At 34.0% G+C, this 14,744-nt stretch overlaps 2 protein-coding genes across 3 annotated transcripts; one reads left to right on the plus strand and one right to left on the minus strand.

Moving 5' to 3' along the window:
* The first annotated feature begins 1,448 nt into the window (after nt 1-1,448).
* Nucleotides 1,449-4,502, plus strand: LOC129292089 (mitochondrial uncoupling protein 3). Of its 2 annotated transcripts, XM_054929611.1 has the most exons (4): nt 1,449-1,848; nt 2,316-2,582; nt 2,727-2,824; nt 3,584-4,502. In XM_054929611.1, exons 2-4 carry the CDS (start codon nt 2,450-2,452, stop codon nt 4,124-4,126), a joined length of 774 nt encoding a protein of 257 aa, XP_054785586.1. In that variant the 5' UTR covers nt 1,449-1,848; nt 2,316-2,449; the 3' UTR covers nt 4,127-4,502. The 2 variants fall into 2 exon arrangements, with proteins under 2 accessions (XP_054785586.1, XP_054785584.1); XM_054929609.1 differs by having other exon boundaries at nt 1,450-1,848; nt 2,316-2,824.
* A 1,369-nt stretch (nt 4,503-5,871) lies between these two features.
* Nucleotides 5,872-13,894, minus strand: LOC129292812 (calcium-dependent protein kinase 1). The gene is made up of 8 exons (XM_054930463.1): nt 13,675-13,894; nt 12,324-13,274; nt 11,472-11,615; nt 11,174-11,326; nt 10,164-10,279; nt 9,227-9,394; nt 6,904-7,128; nt 5,872-6,236 (listed from the first exon to the last, which is right to left on the minus strand). The coding sequence occupies exons 2-8, from the start codon at nt 13,141-13,143 to the stop codon at nt 6,120-6,122; spliced, it is 1,743 nt and encodes a 580-aa protein (XP_054786438.1). The 5' UTR covers nt 13,144-13,274; nt 13,675-13,894; the 3' UTR covers nt 5,872-6,119.
* Nucleotides 13,895-14,744: the final 850 nt, after the last annotated feature.

A 14,744-nucleotide genomic window follows, 5' to 3' on the forward strand; every position in this document is an offset into this window, starting at 1 on the left:
CTTCTAAAATAAATTGGAACTTCCAAGTCATTATGCTATTTTGCAGGGCCCACTTCCAAGACATGACTTGCTTGAATAACCCAACTACATCTGTCTATTTCCACAAATCTAAATGAATGAGTGAGTATATATCTATAGGATATAAATATGGAAAAGAACCATGAAACTTACCCCTCACACGTATTTCGGGCCACCACTCTCACTTAATCCGCCTAATAGGGACAACCTTAAACATATGGTCAGGCATAAGGCAAGGGAGCTCAACAATCTCAATCTCATTACGTGGGCTCTTAGTGAAACATGGGATGAATGCCTAGACCACCAGGGAGAATTGATAGATTCTTAATGTGGTAAGACTTATCCTCCTCTAAAAGGTTGCACAAACAATCTACGTGATCATTTCCAGAGATGGAAATGATTACTCGAGTCTATTGAAAATTAAAATGATAAGAGCAATCAAATAGAGGTCCATACATACGTAATACAAATAGATATGGAGAAGTTTAAACAAGAAAAAAATAGAGAATGAGAGAGAAAAGAGTTAGCAAACTCACGGCTGTGTCAAAAACTATTATCTCTAAGGAAACGACCTTCTTTGGATAGCTACAGAACTTGTCAAATACATGGAAGCCAGACCTTGGGTATGAACGATCAACCTTCACAAGGATATTGGCATCACTCATGGATAAGTGGAGGGAGGAAATGAACTTAAAATGCGACATAGTTGCACGCAGAAGTGCAAGGCGAAATATGATAAGGTGAGGGATGCAAGCGGCTAAACCACAAGTTGACAGTATATAAAGAGCATTAAGTTATTTAAGGCCTGTTTGGTTAGAGAGGAGAGAGAAAAAATTTTAAAAAACCTCCCCTGCACCTTACCAAATAAGGGGAGGGGAGCCCTTCACCTTCCCTTGTTTCCCCTCCCCTTTGAAACCTTCCCCACTAATTTGGGGGGGATGCCCCCCTTCCCTTGAATCAAAAAAAGCCTTAGGCATTGTTTGGTTGGGGCGAAAGGGAGGGGAGGAAAAATTTTAAAATTTTCCCTCTCCCTCTACTTTACCTCCCCTTTCTTTGTCCCATCCAAACAAGGAGAGGGGAGCCCCTCCCATGCCTTTGATTAGGTGGAAGAGAGGGAACATTTTTAAAATTTCCTCTCTCCTCTTTTCTAAAACCTCCTCCCTTTGAATTGGGGAGAGCCCCCCTCCCCTCCCCCTTTTTTTTTGCATAAAATAGAGTCTTATTGTAATTCATAAACAAACACAGCTTCGTGATGGGGCAACGACAAACAAATCTCAAGAAGTGATGATGTGCTAAGAAACAGACAAATACAAAGCCGTATTATATCACTAACCTTAAGCCTCACTTATTTGGTTTGACCCAAGCACGCAGCCCAATAAACAACTATTCTGATAAAAGAAGCCATATTTAAGCTGGCACTGTTCATAAAGCCTCTTTCAGAAGTTTGGCTTCGCAAATAGTACTTTTGTAGGCTGATGAGGGGATTCATTCGCTCACTTTCTTAGTTATATTAATTTCAGTTCATGCCCATATTCCTTCCGTGAAATTTCAAATTTATTTGGGTCTTATTGTAACAAAGTCACATCCGGGTTCTTCAATCAAATTATCCCTTCAATCTTTCGGTCCTTGAGGCCAATTTTCCATTAATAATTTCACGAGATCAGTTTCGGTGCCCCGTAACGTTGCAGCGCTCTGTGTCCCTATGTTCTGCTTTCGTTTTCAGGCACGATTGTGCCTCAACCTCTTACACTCATCGCAGAAGCCATCAACGAAGTCTCATTGTTCGCGGTTCAGTTGTATCCACTCAATCGCTTTAAGAGCTGAGATGAGGTATTTTTCCTTGATCCGTCAATGTCGTTCGGAAAACAGAGCTTGAGTGCTCCAACATTCGTGGGTTCCACTGTGAAATTTTCTTCATGTTCTGTGAATTGACTAATGAAGCTTTGATCTTGTGATTCGAGTGGATTTGCTACAATCGAGGGAGAAATTATTTATGGTCAAAATTTTGCTGAGTTTTTTTAACGACTGTGGAGTATCTGTCCGTTGGATTTGATTTCTTGTATTTGTATTTTATTCCATTGTTTTCTTTCCATGGATCATTAAAATCCCTTGGTTAATTTTGGAATTTGTATATTCAAATTAACAATTTAGATTTATGGACCTCTCTCATGGCAAGTGTTTTGCATTATTTTTGTCCGTCCATGTTTATCACCGTATATTCCTTTATCAAATAAACCTTGCTTGTGTAATATAACACAGCAACAGTAATTAACTGCTTGCATATCATAAATGTGCAGGGATCATTGAAGCCAAAATGCGTACTCTAATGCAAATCTATAAGTCTATGAGTGGTTATTGGGTTACTCAATCTTCTAAGGCGGCCTCTTAAAATTTTCGTTTGTAGTGAATCATTGTTTAATTGTATTAACCCATGAAATCAGGCTACCAGCCTGGTGGACGTGATAATGCTAGCACAAAGATCTTAGTGACATCACTGTCAGCAGTGGTAGCTGAGACAACAACTTTCCCTATAGATTTAATAAAGACCAGGCTTCAACTCCACGGTGAGTCACTTTCCTCAAGTCAACCTACCAATGCTTTTCGGGTAGCAGTGGGGATCATTCGTGAACAAGGTCCTCTTGGCCTTTATAAGGGCTTGTCTCCAGCAATTATCAGACACATGTTCTACACCCCTGTTCGAATTGTAGGGTATGAGAACCTGAGGAGTTTGATTTCTGCTGATAGTGGTTCACTCTCTCTGCTCAGCAAGGCTGCTGTTGGTGGGATCTCTGGTATTATGGCTCAGGTGAGTGCTACTTGGCTTGAGTATGTGCTGTGGCTCATCACAGAATCCTTGTTCTTCTGTCCTTTCTCAAAATGAACATTTGAAGTTTTTGGTGTGCCTTTTGTTAAGCTGAAAATATCAATTGCCCTTGTTTCATTGAATTATAGGAGCTCTAGCTGTAACTGTGAAGATGGGGAAAATGGAAATCATGGGAGAAAAAAAGACAGAAAGAGGAAAATTTGATAATTGTTGATTCTCTCACTGTGGACTGAAAAGTCTACAGCTAGTAGCTTAAAGGAAGCTCTATAATGACATATGCTCAAAATAAGAAAGGAAATAGCACTAAAGAAAATTCTCAAGAGTTAATGTGAGGTGTAATCTTTGCCCCAATTTTTGTGTCTGACTTTGGTTTTCCTTTCCTGATATCGGGAATATCATCGAAATTGAAAGGAAAAGATAGAAATGGAAGAGTTAGATGTCTTCTGTGCTTTGATAAGATATCTACTTCTTAGATAATCCTTTTTCTTCGCAGATGGATGCTATTAGTAGGAACTGAAAATGTAGGGTATGCGAACTTTAAGGGGAAAAAGGAAGTAACATCCACTTAGCATGCTCATATAATGCCATTTTAACGTGATAAATTTTCTGCTGACCGTGGTGATATTGGAGAAAATTATCAGAACATTTGGTTTAGCCACAAGGTTGTAATTAGCTGCTCAGCTGTCATAATATATTTGTTGGCAAATAATAGCATGCTATTATTTATTCTTAGTTATACAGATTATAGCAAGCCCAACCGATCTTGTGAAGGTGAGGATGCAATCCGATGGCCGATTGGTGAGCCAAGGTCTTAAACCTCGCTATTCAGGGCCTTTTGATGCTTTGACCAGGATTGTTCAAGCAGAAGGATTTCTGGGACTTTGGAAGGGTGTTTTTCCTAATATCCAAAGAGCCTTCTTGGTAAACATGGGAGAATTGGCGTGTTATGATCATGCTAAACAATTTGTGATAAGAAATAAGATAGCTGATGATAATGTTTATGCCCACACATTAGCTTCTATCATGTCAGGCCTCTGTGCAACTACTTTAAGCTGTCCAGCGGATGTAGTGAAGACTAGAATGATGAATCAGGCATTTAACAAGGAAGGTAAAGTCTTGTATAATAGCTCTTATGATTGCTTGGTAAAGACAGTTAAAATTGAAGGACCAAGGGCACTTTGGAAAGGATTTTTCCCCACTTGGGCTAGACTTGGCCCTTGGCAATTTGTTTTCTGGGTTTCTCATGAGAAGTTGAGAAAAGTTGCAGGGCTCTCTTCTTTCTGATTTGCGTCCATGGCCAACCCTCTTTCTTCTAATACAATCATTCAATGAGCCACTGAAAGTGTCACCAATGTTTCTCTGCTACGTTATGGATTCTGTTTTACAAACATGGACAAATGGTGAAAATTGATGATTGCATACAGATCCATACAGTACAGCTTTGCTGAATAATTATTTGTTCTCAAGATGGCACTCATGCAAAATGGGATAAAGTTCATCATGAGCGAAGCTTGCGTTAATAAGGATGAATACATTTTTTTCTTTCTAACTTTTGTATTATCTATTATTCTTCCTCCTAAAAGAAAAATTGGATGTTACAATGTCTGATGTATTATGACGCCATCGTTTCCTTGAAAGTTAATCCTGTTCCTCTGTGAAATTGTTTATTTATTTATTTATTTATTTGTATCAATCTGAAATCTATCATTCACAATGGAAAAATACAAAGAAATAACAAAAATACAACAAACTAACTTTCATCATTCACCCACTTTATACAAAAAAAGAGGGGAATGATCAAAGGTGTATATATATGTGTGTGTATAATTTATTAGGAAGATGTTAATGCCCTAAAAGTTTGTGCCAGGGATTTATTATCATCAGAACATTTGGTTGGTTAAGGATTGTATGGTGTTAGCAAACATTGTTGTGAAAATGGTACTGAATTGATCAAAAAGTAGTCAGAACTAATGGCAAAGTGTAGTTGGACTTCTTCATTCCAATTAAGAAGTTAAATTTTGCTGCTTTATGTTTTACAAGTTACGGACTTACGGCACCGTGGTTAATACCCTTGACCCTGCATGTAGTTCTGTCCTTCTTGAGATTCCTGTTTTGTGCTTAGTATATGCTTGCCTTGCAATTTCTGCTTCATGCTTTGTTTCATTGCTTCTTTGAAGGATAGACTTTAACTGCTGAGTAAAATTTCCCCCTTTGGTGTGTCTGGTTGTAGAAGAATGGAGAGGAGGGGAGGGAAAATTTTGATGAGTTCAATTTTTAAAATTGGAAAAGTGACGTTAAAAGCTTTTAATTAATTTTTTTTTATCTTACATTTTCCCTTTATTGAAATTTTATAACAGTGAGTTATCGTCCTATTGGTGATTTTCATACCTTTTCAGTCTTTGATTGATAATGGTATTTGCATACCTATTATTTCTCCCTTATAAAATAGGTTAAAGTTTGGAGAGAATTCACAATTTAGCTCAAAACTTGAATTAATAGCAATTAGGTTTTTAATAAAAACTTTTAAAAAGTGGGTTGAAATATTAATTCAAATAATTACAAATTTACTTTAGTAACCTTGTGAGTCTTTAATTATTATTAAAAAATAATAATTATATTCTTAAAATTATTAAAAAGCTAGGTAGTTTTTCAATTTACCTCTCTTTGTAATTAATAATTATAATAAAGTGTTATCTAAGAATTCAAATGATAATAATTAAACAAGAAAAAAATTGAAGAAAAACACATTAATTATTTTAACTATATCTTACATTTAGAACTGAAAAAAGGATGTCATTAACATCCCATAAAGAGTCTTATCAATACACACAGTAGGAAAATCCAAGTCTGGTAGCAAAGTACTCCAACATTCCCCACTCTTTGTATTTCCTATATAATAATCCAGAATATACCTTATATCCCTTCACATTGCAGATTAAGCCATTCCTGTTTTTTTTTTTTTTTTGGGGGGGAGGGGGTTAGTTAGATGAAGCCATTTCTAGTAATAGTATGTCACAAGTAATACAAAATTACAAACGAGAAAAATGACGCGTCCACCAATATTCAGTCCATATGCCGTGCACTGACTGATAATGAGAAACAATGTTTTTACAAGAATCTGAAATTTGTACAGTATAGCAAAATGACAAAATCCAAATTTATATTGGAAGCACAAAAACAACAGGAGAAAATAAACATGCCTGCTTGTTCTTGTTAAATATATCTTGAAGCCCAGGAAAAGAAGAAAAGAATCTCAATGATCCCTAAATATAAAGTTTTAATGCCTTCCCCTAAAACCAATGCTGAAGCTATGTTCTAAGCCCTTCTTACCAATTACAGGAACATTTCCTTTCTGCATCATGGCTACAAACTCATTATAATCTATCCTCCCATCCTGCATTGCAAAATAAAAAGTTAATAATAGCAACATGTGTCCATTTCAAGGTTGAGTGTGATGAATTTCAAACATGCAAATCCAATAAACATCAGCAGCAAGATGCCACCCATAAAAAAATGATAATTTTATGCAAAATTAAAGAAGGAAAAGATGCAATCTCATCAGTTTCCACAGAAATTCTAATAAGATTCCATCAAGCCAATGTTAGTTATTACTATTCCTATTAACATAGAGACAAGAAAGCCCTTGTATAAAATTTGCATCTTGACCGTAACAGGTGAAAGATTTAACTAAAAACAAGTCACTAGGAAACTATTTGGCTATTGGAAAGGATAAGAATGAAATGAATAAAAGAAATAAGACCAAAAATAAATTAAATTACCCTCCCATCTCATGGTAAACATGATAAAATCCAACAATATATCAAAAATGTGAGAATCATAACACCCTTTACAAACCCTATGAACTAAATTACCATTCGCCCATCATGAACATGATTCATTTATCTCCTTTCCACATCTGGATCATTCTATTTTTATCTTTATTTCTTAGATTCCTTCCATTCCCTTCCATTCTAGCAACCAAACAGCCCCTTAGTTATGCTCGTTCAAAACTAGTAGAGGAGGTTCTAAATGTAGAAAACTGAAAAGCGGAAACAACTGACGTTATTTTGATCGATTTCCTTGATTATCTCTTCCAAGCGGATATCTTCTACGCCAAACTCCACACAAGCTTGTTGAAGTTCATCTAGAGTAATATAGCCACTTCCATCCTTATCGAAGTAAGAAAAGGCAGCAACAAGGTGATCTTCTCTTTCAATCTTGTTTCGATGCAATGTTGCAGCTAAAAACTCCGCATAATCGATAGTTCCACTATTGTCAACATCAGCCTACAATTTAAATTAAAACAATATATGAAAAATTTTAACTAATAATATATACTTCTTTAATGATTTCATCAATATATATATATATATATATTCTATAGAAAGTTGAATATTTCATATCACCTCAGATTCCATGCAATTCAGTACCCACATCTAGTTTATTAAAGCGGAATAGAATTTCTCAGAGACAACGCAGTCCACAAACATCCCTGTCTGGTACAGACATGATTTGATTTTTCACTTAATTTCAAGCAACCATATGTATGGCTTGGCACGATAATTGTCTTTTTGAAGCCTAGTCCATGTTTTCGGAATCAAAGATATGAACACAGAAAAAAAATTATTTAATTCAGATTGGTGCTATTTAGAATAATTGTTAAAATTATTTAATTAACAATCATAAAAATTGTTGACTGAGACCTATTACTTAACTTTTCTAAACGCTTGGTAAATGATAGAGTATAATGATGTCATACAATCCACATAGCCTACCCCACATTGTTGTTGAAGAAATATTATAAACTGCCCTATAAATTGTAGTAGAGTTATTGCCAGAAAAGAAATATGGATATCAACCAGTGACAATTTCTAATCACGTACACGGTCAAATCACAATACTTGTTGAAATTTGAAGACTTACTTTAAAGGAAAAAAACAATCATCAGTCCTTACAGTTTTATCAAGTTTTACTTTTAGTCTCTATATTATTTTTCTAGTGTTTTTAATCCTTATAGTTTCAGCAAGATTGAGTGACATTTGTTTCTCAGGTCCCTATAATTTCAGTGTTTTTAGTTTCTAAAGGATCGAAAACATTAAATAAAAACTACAGGAGCTAAAAGCAAAATCTGATAAAATTATAAAGATTAATAATTGTGTTTTCCCTACTTTAAATTGTAAATATATGGCTCAATTAGGATTTTTCTCACAACTGCAATTCCCAAGATTTGAACACGCTAAAAGAAAATGAATAGAAAAGAGCTTAACAATATAGACATGATTTTGTTTAGGATTGCCCTCAACCTCTATCTATCACACCATAACCGTAAACTTATGCCTTTTAATTTGGCTATGCTGCTATTGACTCATAATTTGCAATGCCCTTGTCAGGCCTAATTTTTATTTTCATATAATTCTTCAACATGTCATTCTATCGAAGGATATGCAATTGTGAGGTAAAGGAAACTCTTAAGAAAATGAAAAATGGTAGAGTCAATGGACCTAATTGAAGTGTGAAAATATTTAGATGAAGAAGGGGTACGACGGTTCACTAAGCTATTTAATAAAATCTTACAGTCCAAGAAAATGCCTGATGATTGGAAGAGAAGCACTTTAGTTCCTATTTACAAAAATAAAGGAGATATTCTTAATTGCACTAACTACAAAAGGATTAAACTTATAAGTCATATAATAAAATTGTAGGAAAGAGTGATTGAACATAGATTGAGATTGAAAACTGTTACTTCTGAAAATCATTTTGGCTTCATGCTATGTAGAGCGAGTATAAAAGCGATTTATCTACTAGAAAGATTAATGAAAAAGTATTAATGCAAAGGTAAAGATTCACATACGGTTTTCATTGATTTGAAAAAAACTTATGATCATGTACCGAGAGAAGTACTTTGAAACCGAGTTGCTTATATTCGAGTTATACAAGATATGTATGAGGGAGAAACAACTAGTATAAGAATGTCTGGCGGCGAAATAGAAAACTTTCCTACAAAGATTGGATAGCATCAGGGATAATCTTTGAGTCCTTATTTGTTTGACTGGTTCTAGATGTTTTGGCTAAGTATATTCAAGAGAAAATCCTCAAATGCATGCTTTTCACGGATAATATAGTTCTTATTAAGAAAATAAGAGAAGAGATTAACTGTAAATTTGAGTTATGGAGAAGGACATTGGAGTCAACAAGTTTCCGCTTGAGTAGGAGTAAAACAAAATATTTATATTGTAATTTTGATAATAAATCAGTTGGCAGTAATTTAGAAGTGAAATTAGGTGATCATATTACACCTCAAGTGGAAAAATTTAGATATTTGGGAACTATATTACTTGCAAATGAATTATAATTTCTTTGTCTAAAAAAATGACAGATACTTACCGCTTGCATCAAATCATAAATTTCAGACTCCTTAAGATTAGCACCCACTCTTTTCAAACCAGCCTTAAGCTCATCAAATGTGATTTGACCACTATTGTCTGTATCTATCATCTTGAACATTTCTTTCAAACCCGCTATTTCTTCTTCAGATAAGCTCTCTGCAATAACCTGAAAAAGATGCAAATGATCATCAAATGAAAACGATCAAAATAAGAAATTTTAATTTTCCCTTAAAAAAGTCATCCAATGTAACACATTTACTCGAAGTACCTGCACTTTCATTTATGCAGCTAGATAATGCATCAGTGATGTAGAATGACAAAGGAGAATTATTGTGAATTTAATTATCTTATAATTCAATCATCCTTTTCACTTTATCATTTGTAATTTATTACATTGGGATAATTTTACGGCAGTTATCAGTTATGAGCTATCCACTTCGGTTGTTTGGGAAACCTCGCAGGCAGAGGGCTCTCTCAATTCATTCAATATTTTTACATATTTCAATACTATCAATTAATAATGAAAAAGGGACAATTATTTCAGTTATGCACTTTGGAGTTTGTGATACCTCGCAGGCAGAGAGCTCTCTGAATTTGTTCAATATATATTTTAATATTATTATCATTAACCAATAATAAAAAGGGTTGATAGAATAATAGCCACAGACTAAGATAACAGCAACTTAAATATAAAAACCTAATCAAAATGCTAAAATAGAAACCTCAGATAAAATAACATGAAACAACAATACTGATAACAAATAATTTACATACAAAAGGATGGTTAATAACTAATTCTAAATTTACCCGGCAACATTAATTACCAATCTTGAATCCCAATGGATAATTGCATTGTAAATTGCATTAATTCATCTTTATCATTCTGCATCGGCATGTAAAGAAAGACACTCGTGCTTTCAAATGCAGAGACTTACTATAAGAGCCATTTTCTTGAACCTATTCATAGCAGAGAATTGCTTCAAGCGAGTTAATACAGCAGAATCAAGTGGTTTGTCAGGAGCTACACCATCAACTTGAATCCAAGGATGACCTGCAGGAAACAGATAAGTTCCCTTGCAATGATAGTCCCTTTCAAATTTGGACAATAATTATAAAAATAAGCCAAAAGTAACTTTCTTTGAATTTCTTCAAAATATAAAAACGTCACAATCTAAAATAAATAAACAATGAATAATTTTAGAGAAGTCCATAATGTCAAAATGTAAATACCGCATACACACAGTATAAAATCAACAGACAGGGGAAATTAGTATTTGCATCATTTGGTGCCAAAAATCATAAGGACATGCTTCTATCAATGTATGTGCATGCATAAATCTTTTCTTTTATGAAAGAATGTTGTCAAGAGTATTTTGTGTTATATAACATTATAAACTGATAGACTGCATGGTTAATCATAGAAAAAAAATATAGTTACATTCAGCTTCCAACAGATGAATAAAACATATTCCAGTCATAAATTGGAGATTCAGCAACAAGATATGATCAAATGAGAGTTGGGACATGTGGCGGGTATATTGATTGAAAGGACAGGTAAAGGCTGGACATTAAAAATGAATCTAGACATTAAGAACTTCTACGTCAAAAAGTTTTCCCATATCAAATATATCTGTAATATACCAAGAGCCCAAAAAGACAAATGTTTGAGAAACAAACCACAAACATTTTCTAACCAAAAGCGTCATAGCTTTTATATCTAGAAAGGTAATGTTCATTATTTATTTAGACCATTGAAGAGAGAACTGAGCACATGTAGATTGGTCTGCTACAATGACTCACTGACACCAAATTTTCACCAGAACGCTGCAGCAAAGCACATAATTAAATTAGACATCAACTTTTCAATTAACTATGGTCCAAGGAATGCCAAGATCATGATTAAGTAATCCTTTAGCAGCTACTATGATAATCAAACTATATTTACATAAAACTTCATGTGCAGTCAGGCGCCTTCTAGGATCACGAACAAGCATTTTCCTAACTAAATCTTTGGCACTTTCAGAAATGCTAGGCCAGGGATCAGATGAAAAGTCAAGATCACCATGCAGAACCTCTTTAAATATTCCTTCCTCACTTTCTGCATAAACATGATGAGGATTCAGATATAGGAGAGTAAATTAGAATAAGAAAAATACAGTAATAGATAAGTAGTAATAGATAAGTTCCCAAGATTATAGGCCAAAATGACAGTCCACACTCCACACAAATCCAAAATAGCTCACCAGCCCAAAATGGAGGTACTCCACTCAAAAGAATGTAGAGGATTACCCCAGCACTCCAAACATCTGCTTCTGGGCCATAACGCTTTCGCAAAACCTCTGGGGCAACATAATATGGGCTGCCAACCACATCAGTGAATACATCACCTGAAAGAGAATGGCCATTACTTTCTCTCTGTTGTCTCAATTATTGCTTCAAGCTTTATGAAGCTTCTTCACCCCAGAAAGGAAAAAGCGGGGGAGGAGCTTAATGAAACTTCAAATTAGAAAGCATAGCTTTATAAAACCATGAAGGTAATCCTTGTGCTACCAAAAAATTAATAGTACGAAAACCAATTGTTTGTCATCAAATTTTGGTTCCTACATATCATACATCATGTGACTATGATTGATTTAAATCCTGACAGTTCAGAAACTAGCCAGCTCTAGTTGATTTAGATTATTTTTTATATAAAAATTGCTTAAGCAATAAAGCTGTTCAATCCTTCTCTTCACTATTTCTAAAATTCATCAATCTACAGAAAATTAGCTGAAGCAAAAAACTAACAACCACAGTTGTCAGCCAAGTACATAAAGCTGAAAATAGCCAGTGAGATTATATTCCTACAAAAAGTTAAAATAAACATGAAATTCAGCATAATTGAAGCCACCTACGTGGTCATGATATCTCAATTCAAAACGCAATTACAGAAAAACAAAGTGATAGTGGAAGGAAGATTGATTCCCCTTCTCCCACCCTGTTTCTGTTTTTGTCTCTGTGTACGCAAGGCACGCATGTATTTTTGCATGAATGTATTTGTATTTATGCAAAGTTGATTTCAAATAGTATTGATTTGTATGGACATCAGAAAATACCTGGCTTAAAAAATATAGATAATCCGAAGTCTATGGTTTTGAGAGGAGAATCCTCCTGCTGATTGACAAAGAGAAAGTTCTCAGGTTTAAGATCTCTGTGTATTACACCAAGAGAATGGCAAGTTTCCACAACCCCAACTATAGTCCTGATTAGGTTGGCTGCCTTTCTTTCTGTATAATGTCCACGCTGAATAATCCTGTCAAAAAGCTCACCACCTGAACATAACTCCATGACAACTTGAACGGCTACTGCATCTTCATAAGCACCTTTGATGGATATAACATTAGGATGCCCAGCCAAGTGATGCATAATCTGAATTTCTCTTCTCACATCCTCAACATCCTCGTCAGTTACCATCTTCCTTTTTGCCATAGATTTACAGGCATATTCTTTACCCGTTTCCTTCTCCACACATAAAAATGTTGTCCCAAACTGACCCTGTCCCAGTTTTCTCCCCAGAATATAAAACTCCTTGAAATTACCAGTGTTTGTTTGTAGTACAGAATTGACACGGAGCCCTGCACTAGACACCCTTTTTATCGAAGCAGGTTTCTTGTGTTTAGATTTCTGGTCTTGGTCTGGTTTGGGTTCTGGCTTCTCTACTGGTTTCACTTCCGGTTTTGGCATAGTTATTTGCTCAGGAGGTTTGAATTGGACAGGCATGGACGATGATTCAGGTCCTCTAGCTGTTTCCTCATTTGCAGTTCCTCTATTAGAAACTGATTCGTCATCGAGAGCACGAGATTTCCATATTACCGCAGAAACTGATTGGAATATACCATTTTTTGAAATGCTCGGTCCAACACAAGTGTTCCCCATAAAGAGTCACACCTGGTTTAAACTCTCCCCCAACTTTAACGATTCGGATCTAAGCCCACTTCATCAGCTAACACAAGATATAAGAATTGGATTTGATATTTGAATCCTTAATAATGTGTATGTAAGTCAACCTGCATGTATTTTCCTAAATTTTAGTCTCAGCAGCAAATCAAAAAGATTTAATATTATCCGACAAAACAGCCGTAAGAATATCATCATAGAGATTAACATCGCGTTAATGGTGATGAAATCCCCAACAAGCAATGAACTCCCAAGTATAGAGAGAACAAAATTCTAAATTAATTGAACTTCAAAACTAGCAATTTATCAGAGGGAAGGGTAGATTGGTTGAAAGAGCAAAACCAAGGTCCAAACCTCAGGAAAAAGAATCAAGGAAAAAGATCATAATCAAAATTAACAGATTCAAAGAAAATATGAAGCTACACAGGAAAGTAAGAAGTCAAAAATGTATCAAAAGGAAGTAAAAGGGAGAGGAACAGGTCAATGGGAAGAGGAAGAAACTAAGCTTACCAAGAGATGGAGACGAAGAAGGGAATGGTGATTTGGTTTGTGGGAACAAGTTGAGACTTGAGACTTCGTTTGTATCAACTGATTAATTACAATTACAATTACATCTTTTATTATATATATATATATATATATATATATATATTCAGATTTCAGAGACAAGGAGACAATTATTTATCTTCAAAGAGAAAATGAAGGAAACGCGTTTCGATTGGATACTGCAATCCCGGGTTGGCGGCATGATCGTGTTGCCGAGGTTTAAGGCCCGTGGGAAGGATGTAAGAACCCGCCTTCCCAACTCCCAAGGAAGACCGGAATTTTGGTTTAGCGTATTTGTTTGGAAAAACAAAGGGTTAATGATTTTTTTTTTTTGAAAAAATGATAATAAAATTTTTTTAAATTATATAAATGATAATTTCATTTCTTAAAATGTTATAATTTTAATAAAAAAATTTAGAATTTTTTTAATAAATTTTAAATTAAAAATATTATTTTACATTCATTGATAATTTGTAATTTTTTATTTAATTTTTATAATTCTTTGAATGAAAATTATAATTCATTAAATAAAAATTGTAAATGAGGTTCATTATTTTGAGAATTTTTTTTAATAATACAAATTATATTTGATAAGTTATAATTTCTTATTCAATTTTTATGATTCATAGAACAAAAATTATTATTTCTTAAAGTAAAAGTTGTGATTGAAGTTTATTTTTTAATTACAAAAACTACAATTGATAAATTTTAATTTCTTATTCAATTTTTATAATTTATAAAACAAAAATTGTTATTAAGGTTTATTATTTTTAATAAAGGTAAAATTATTTTTTCACTAAAAAAATTATTGACAAAAAAGTTTTTGGGGACCTTATTGAAATTATGATATTTTGAAGATTAAATTGTTATTTATATAATTCAAAAAAATTTTATTATCATTTTTTTCCTTCAAACTATTTGCTCAAGTTTGTAGGTGTTTTAAATTTTAATTTTGAATCAACATACTCTGACCATTTAAAAGTATATCTATTTTCACTTTACTGTTAACACACTAATTAATTAATTTTTTTAAA

This window comes from Prosopis cineraria, unplaced genomic scaffold (assembly GCF_029017545.1).
Source record: "Prosopis cineraria cultivar Desert tree isolate PC_DT_omini unplaced genomic scaffold, ASM2901754v1 PC14, whole genome shotgun sequence".
Lineage (NCBI taxonomy): Eukaryota > Viridiplantae > Streptophyta > Magnoliopsida > Fabales > Fabaceae > Prosopis > Prosopis cineraria.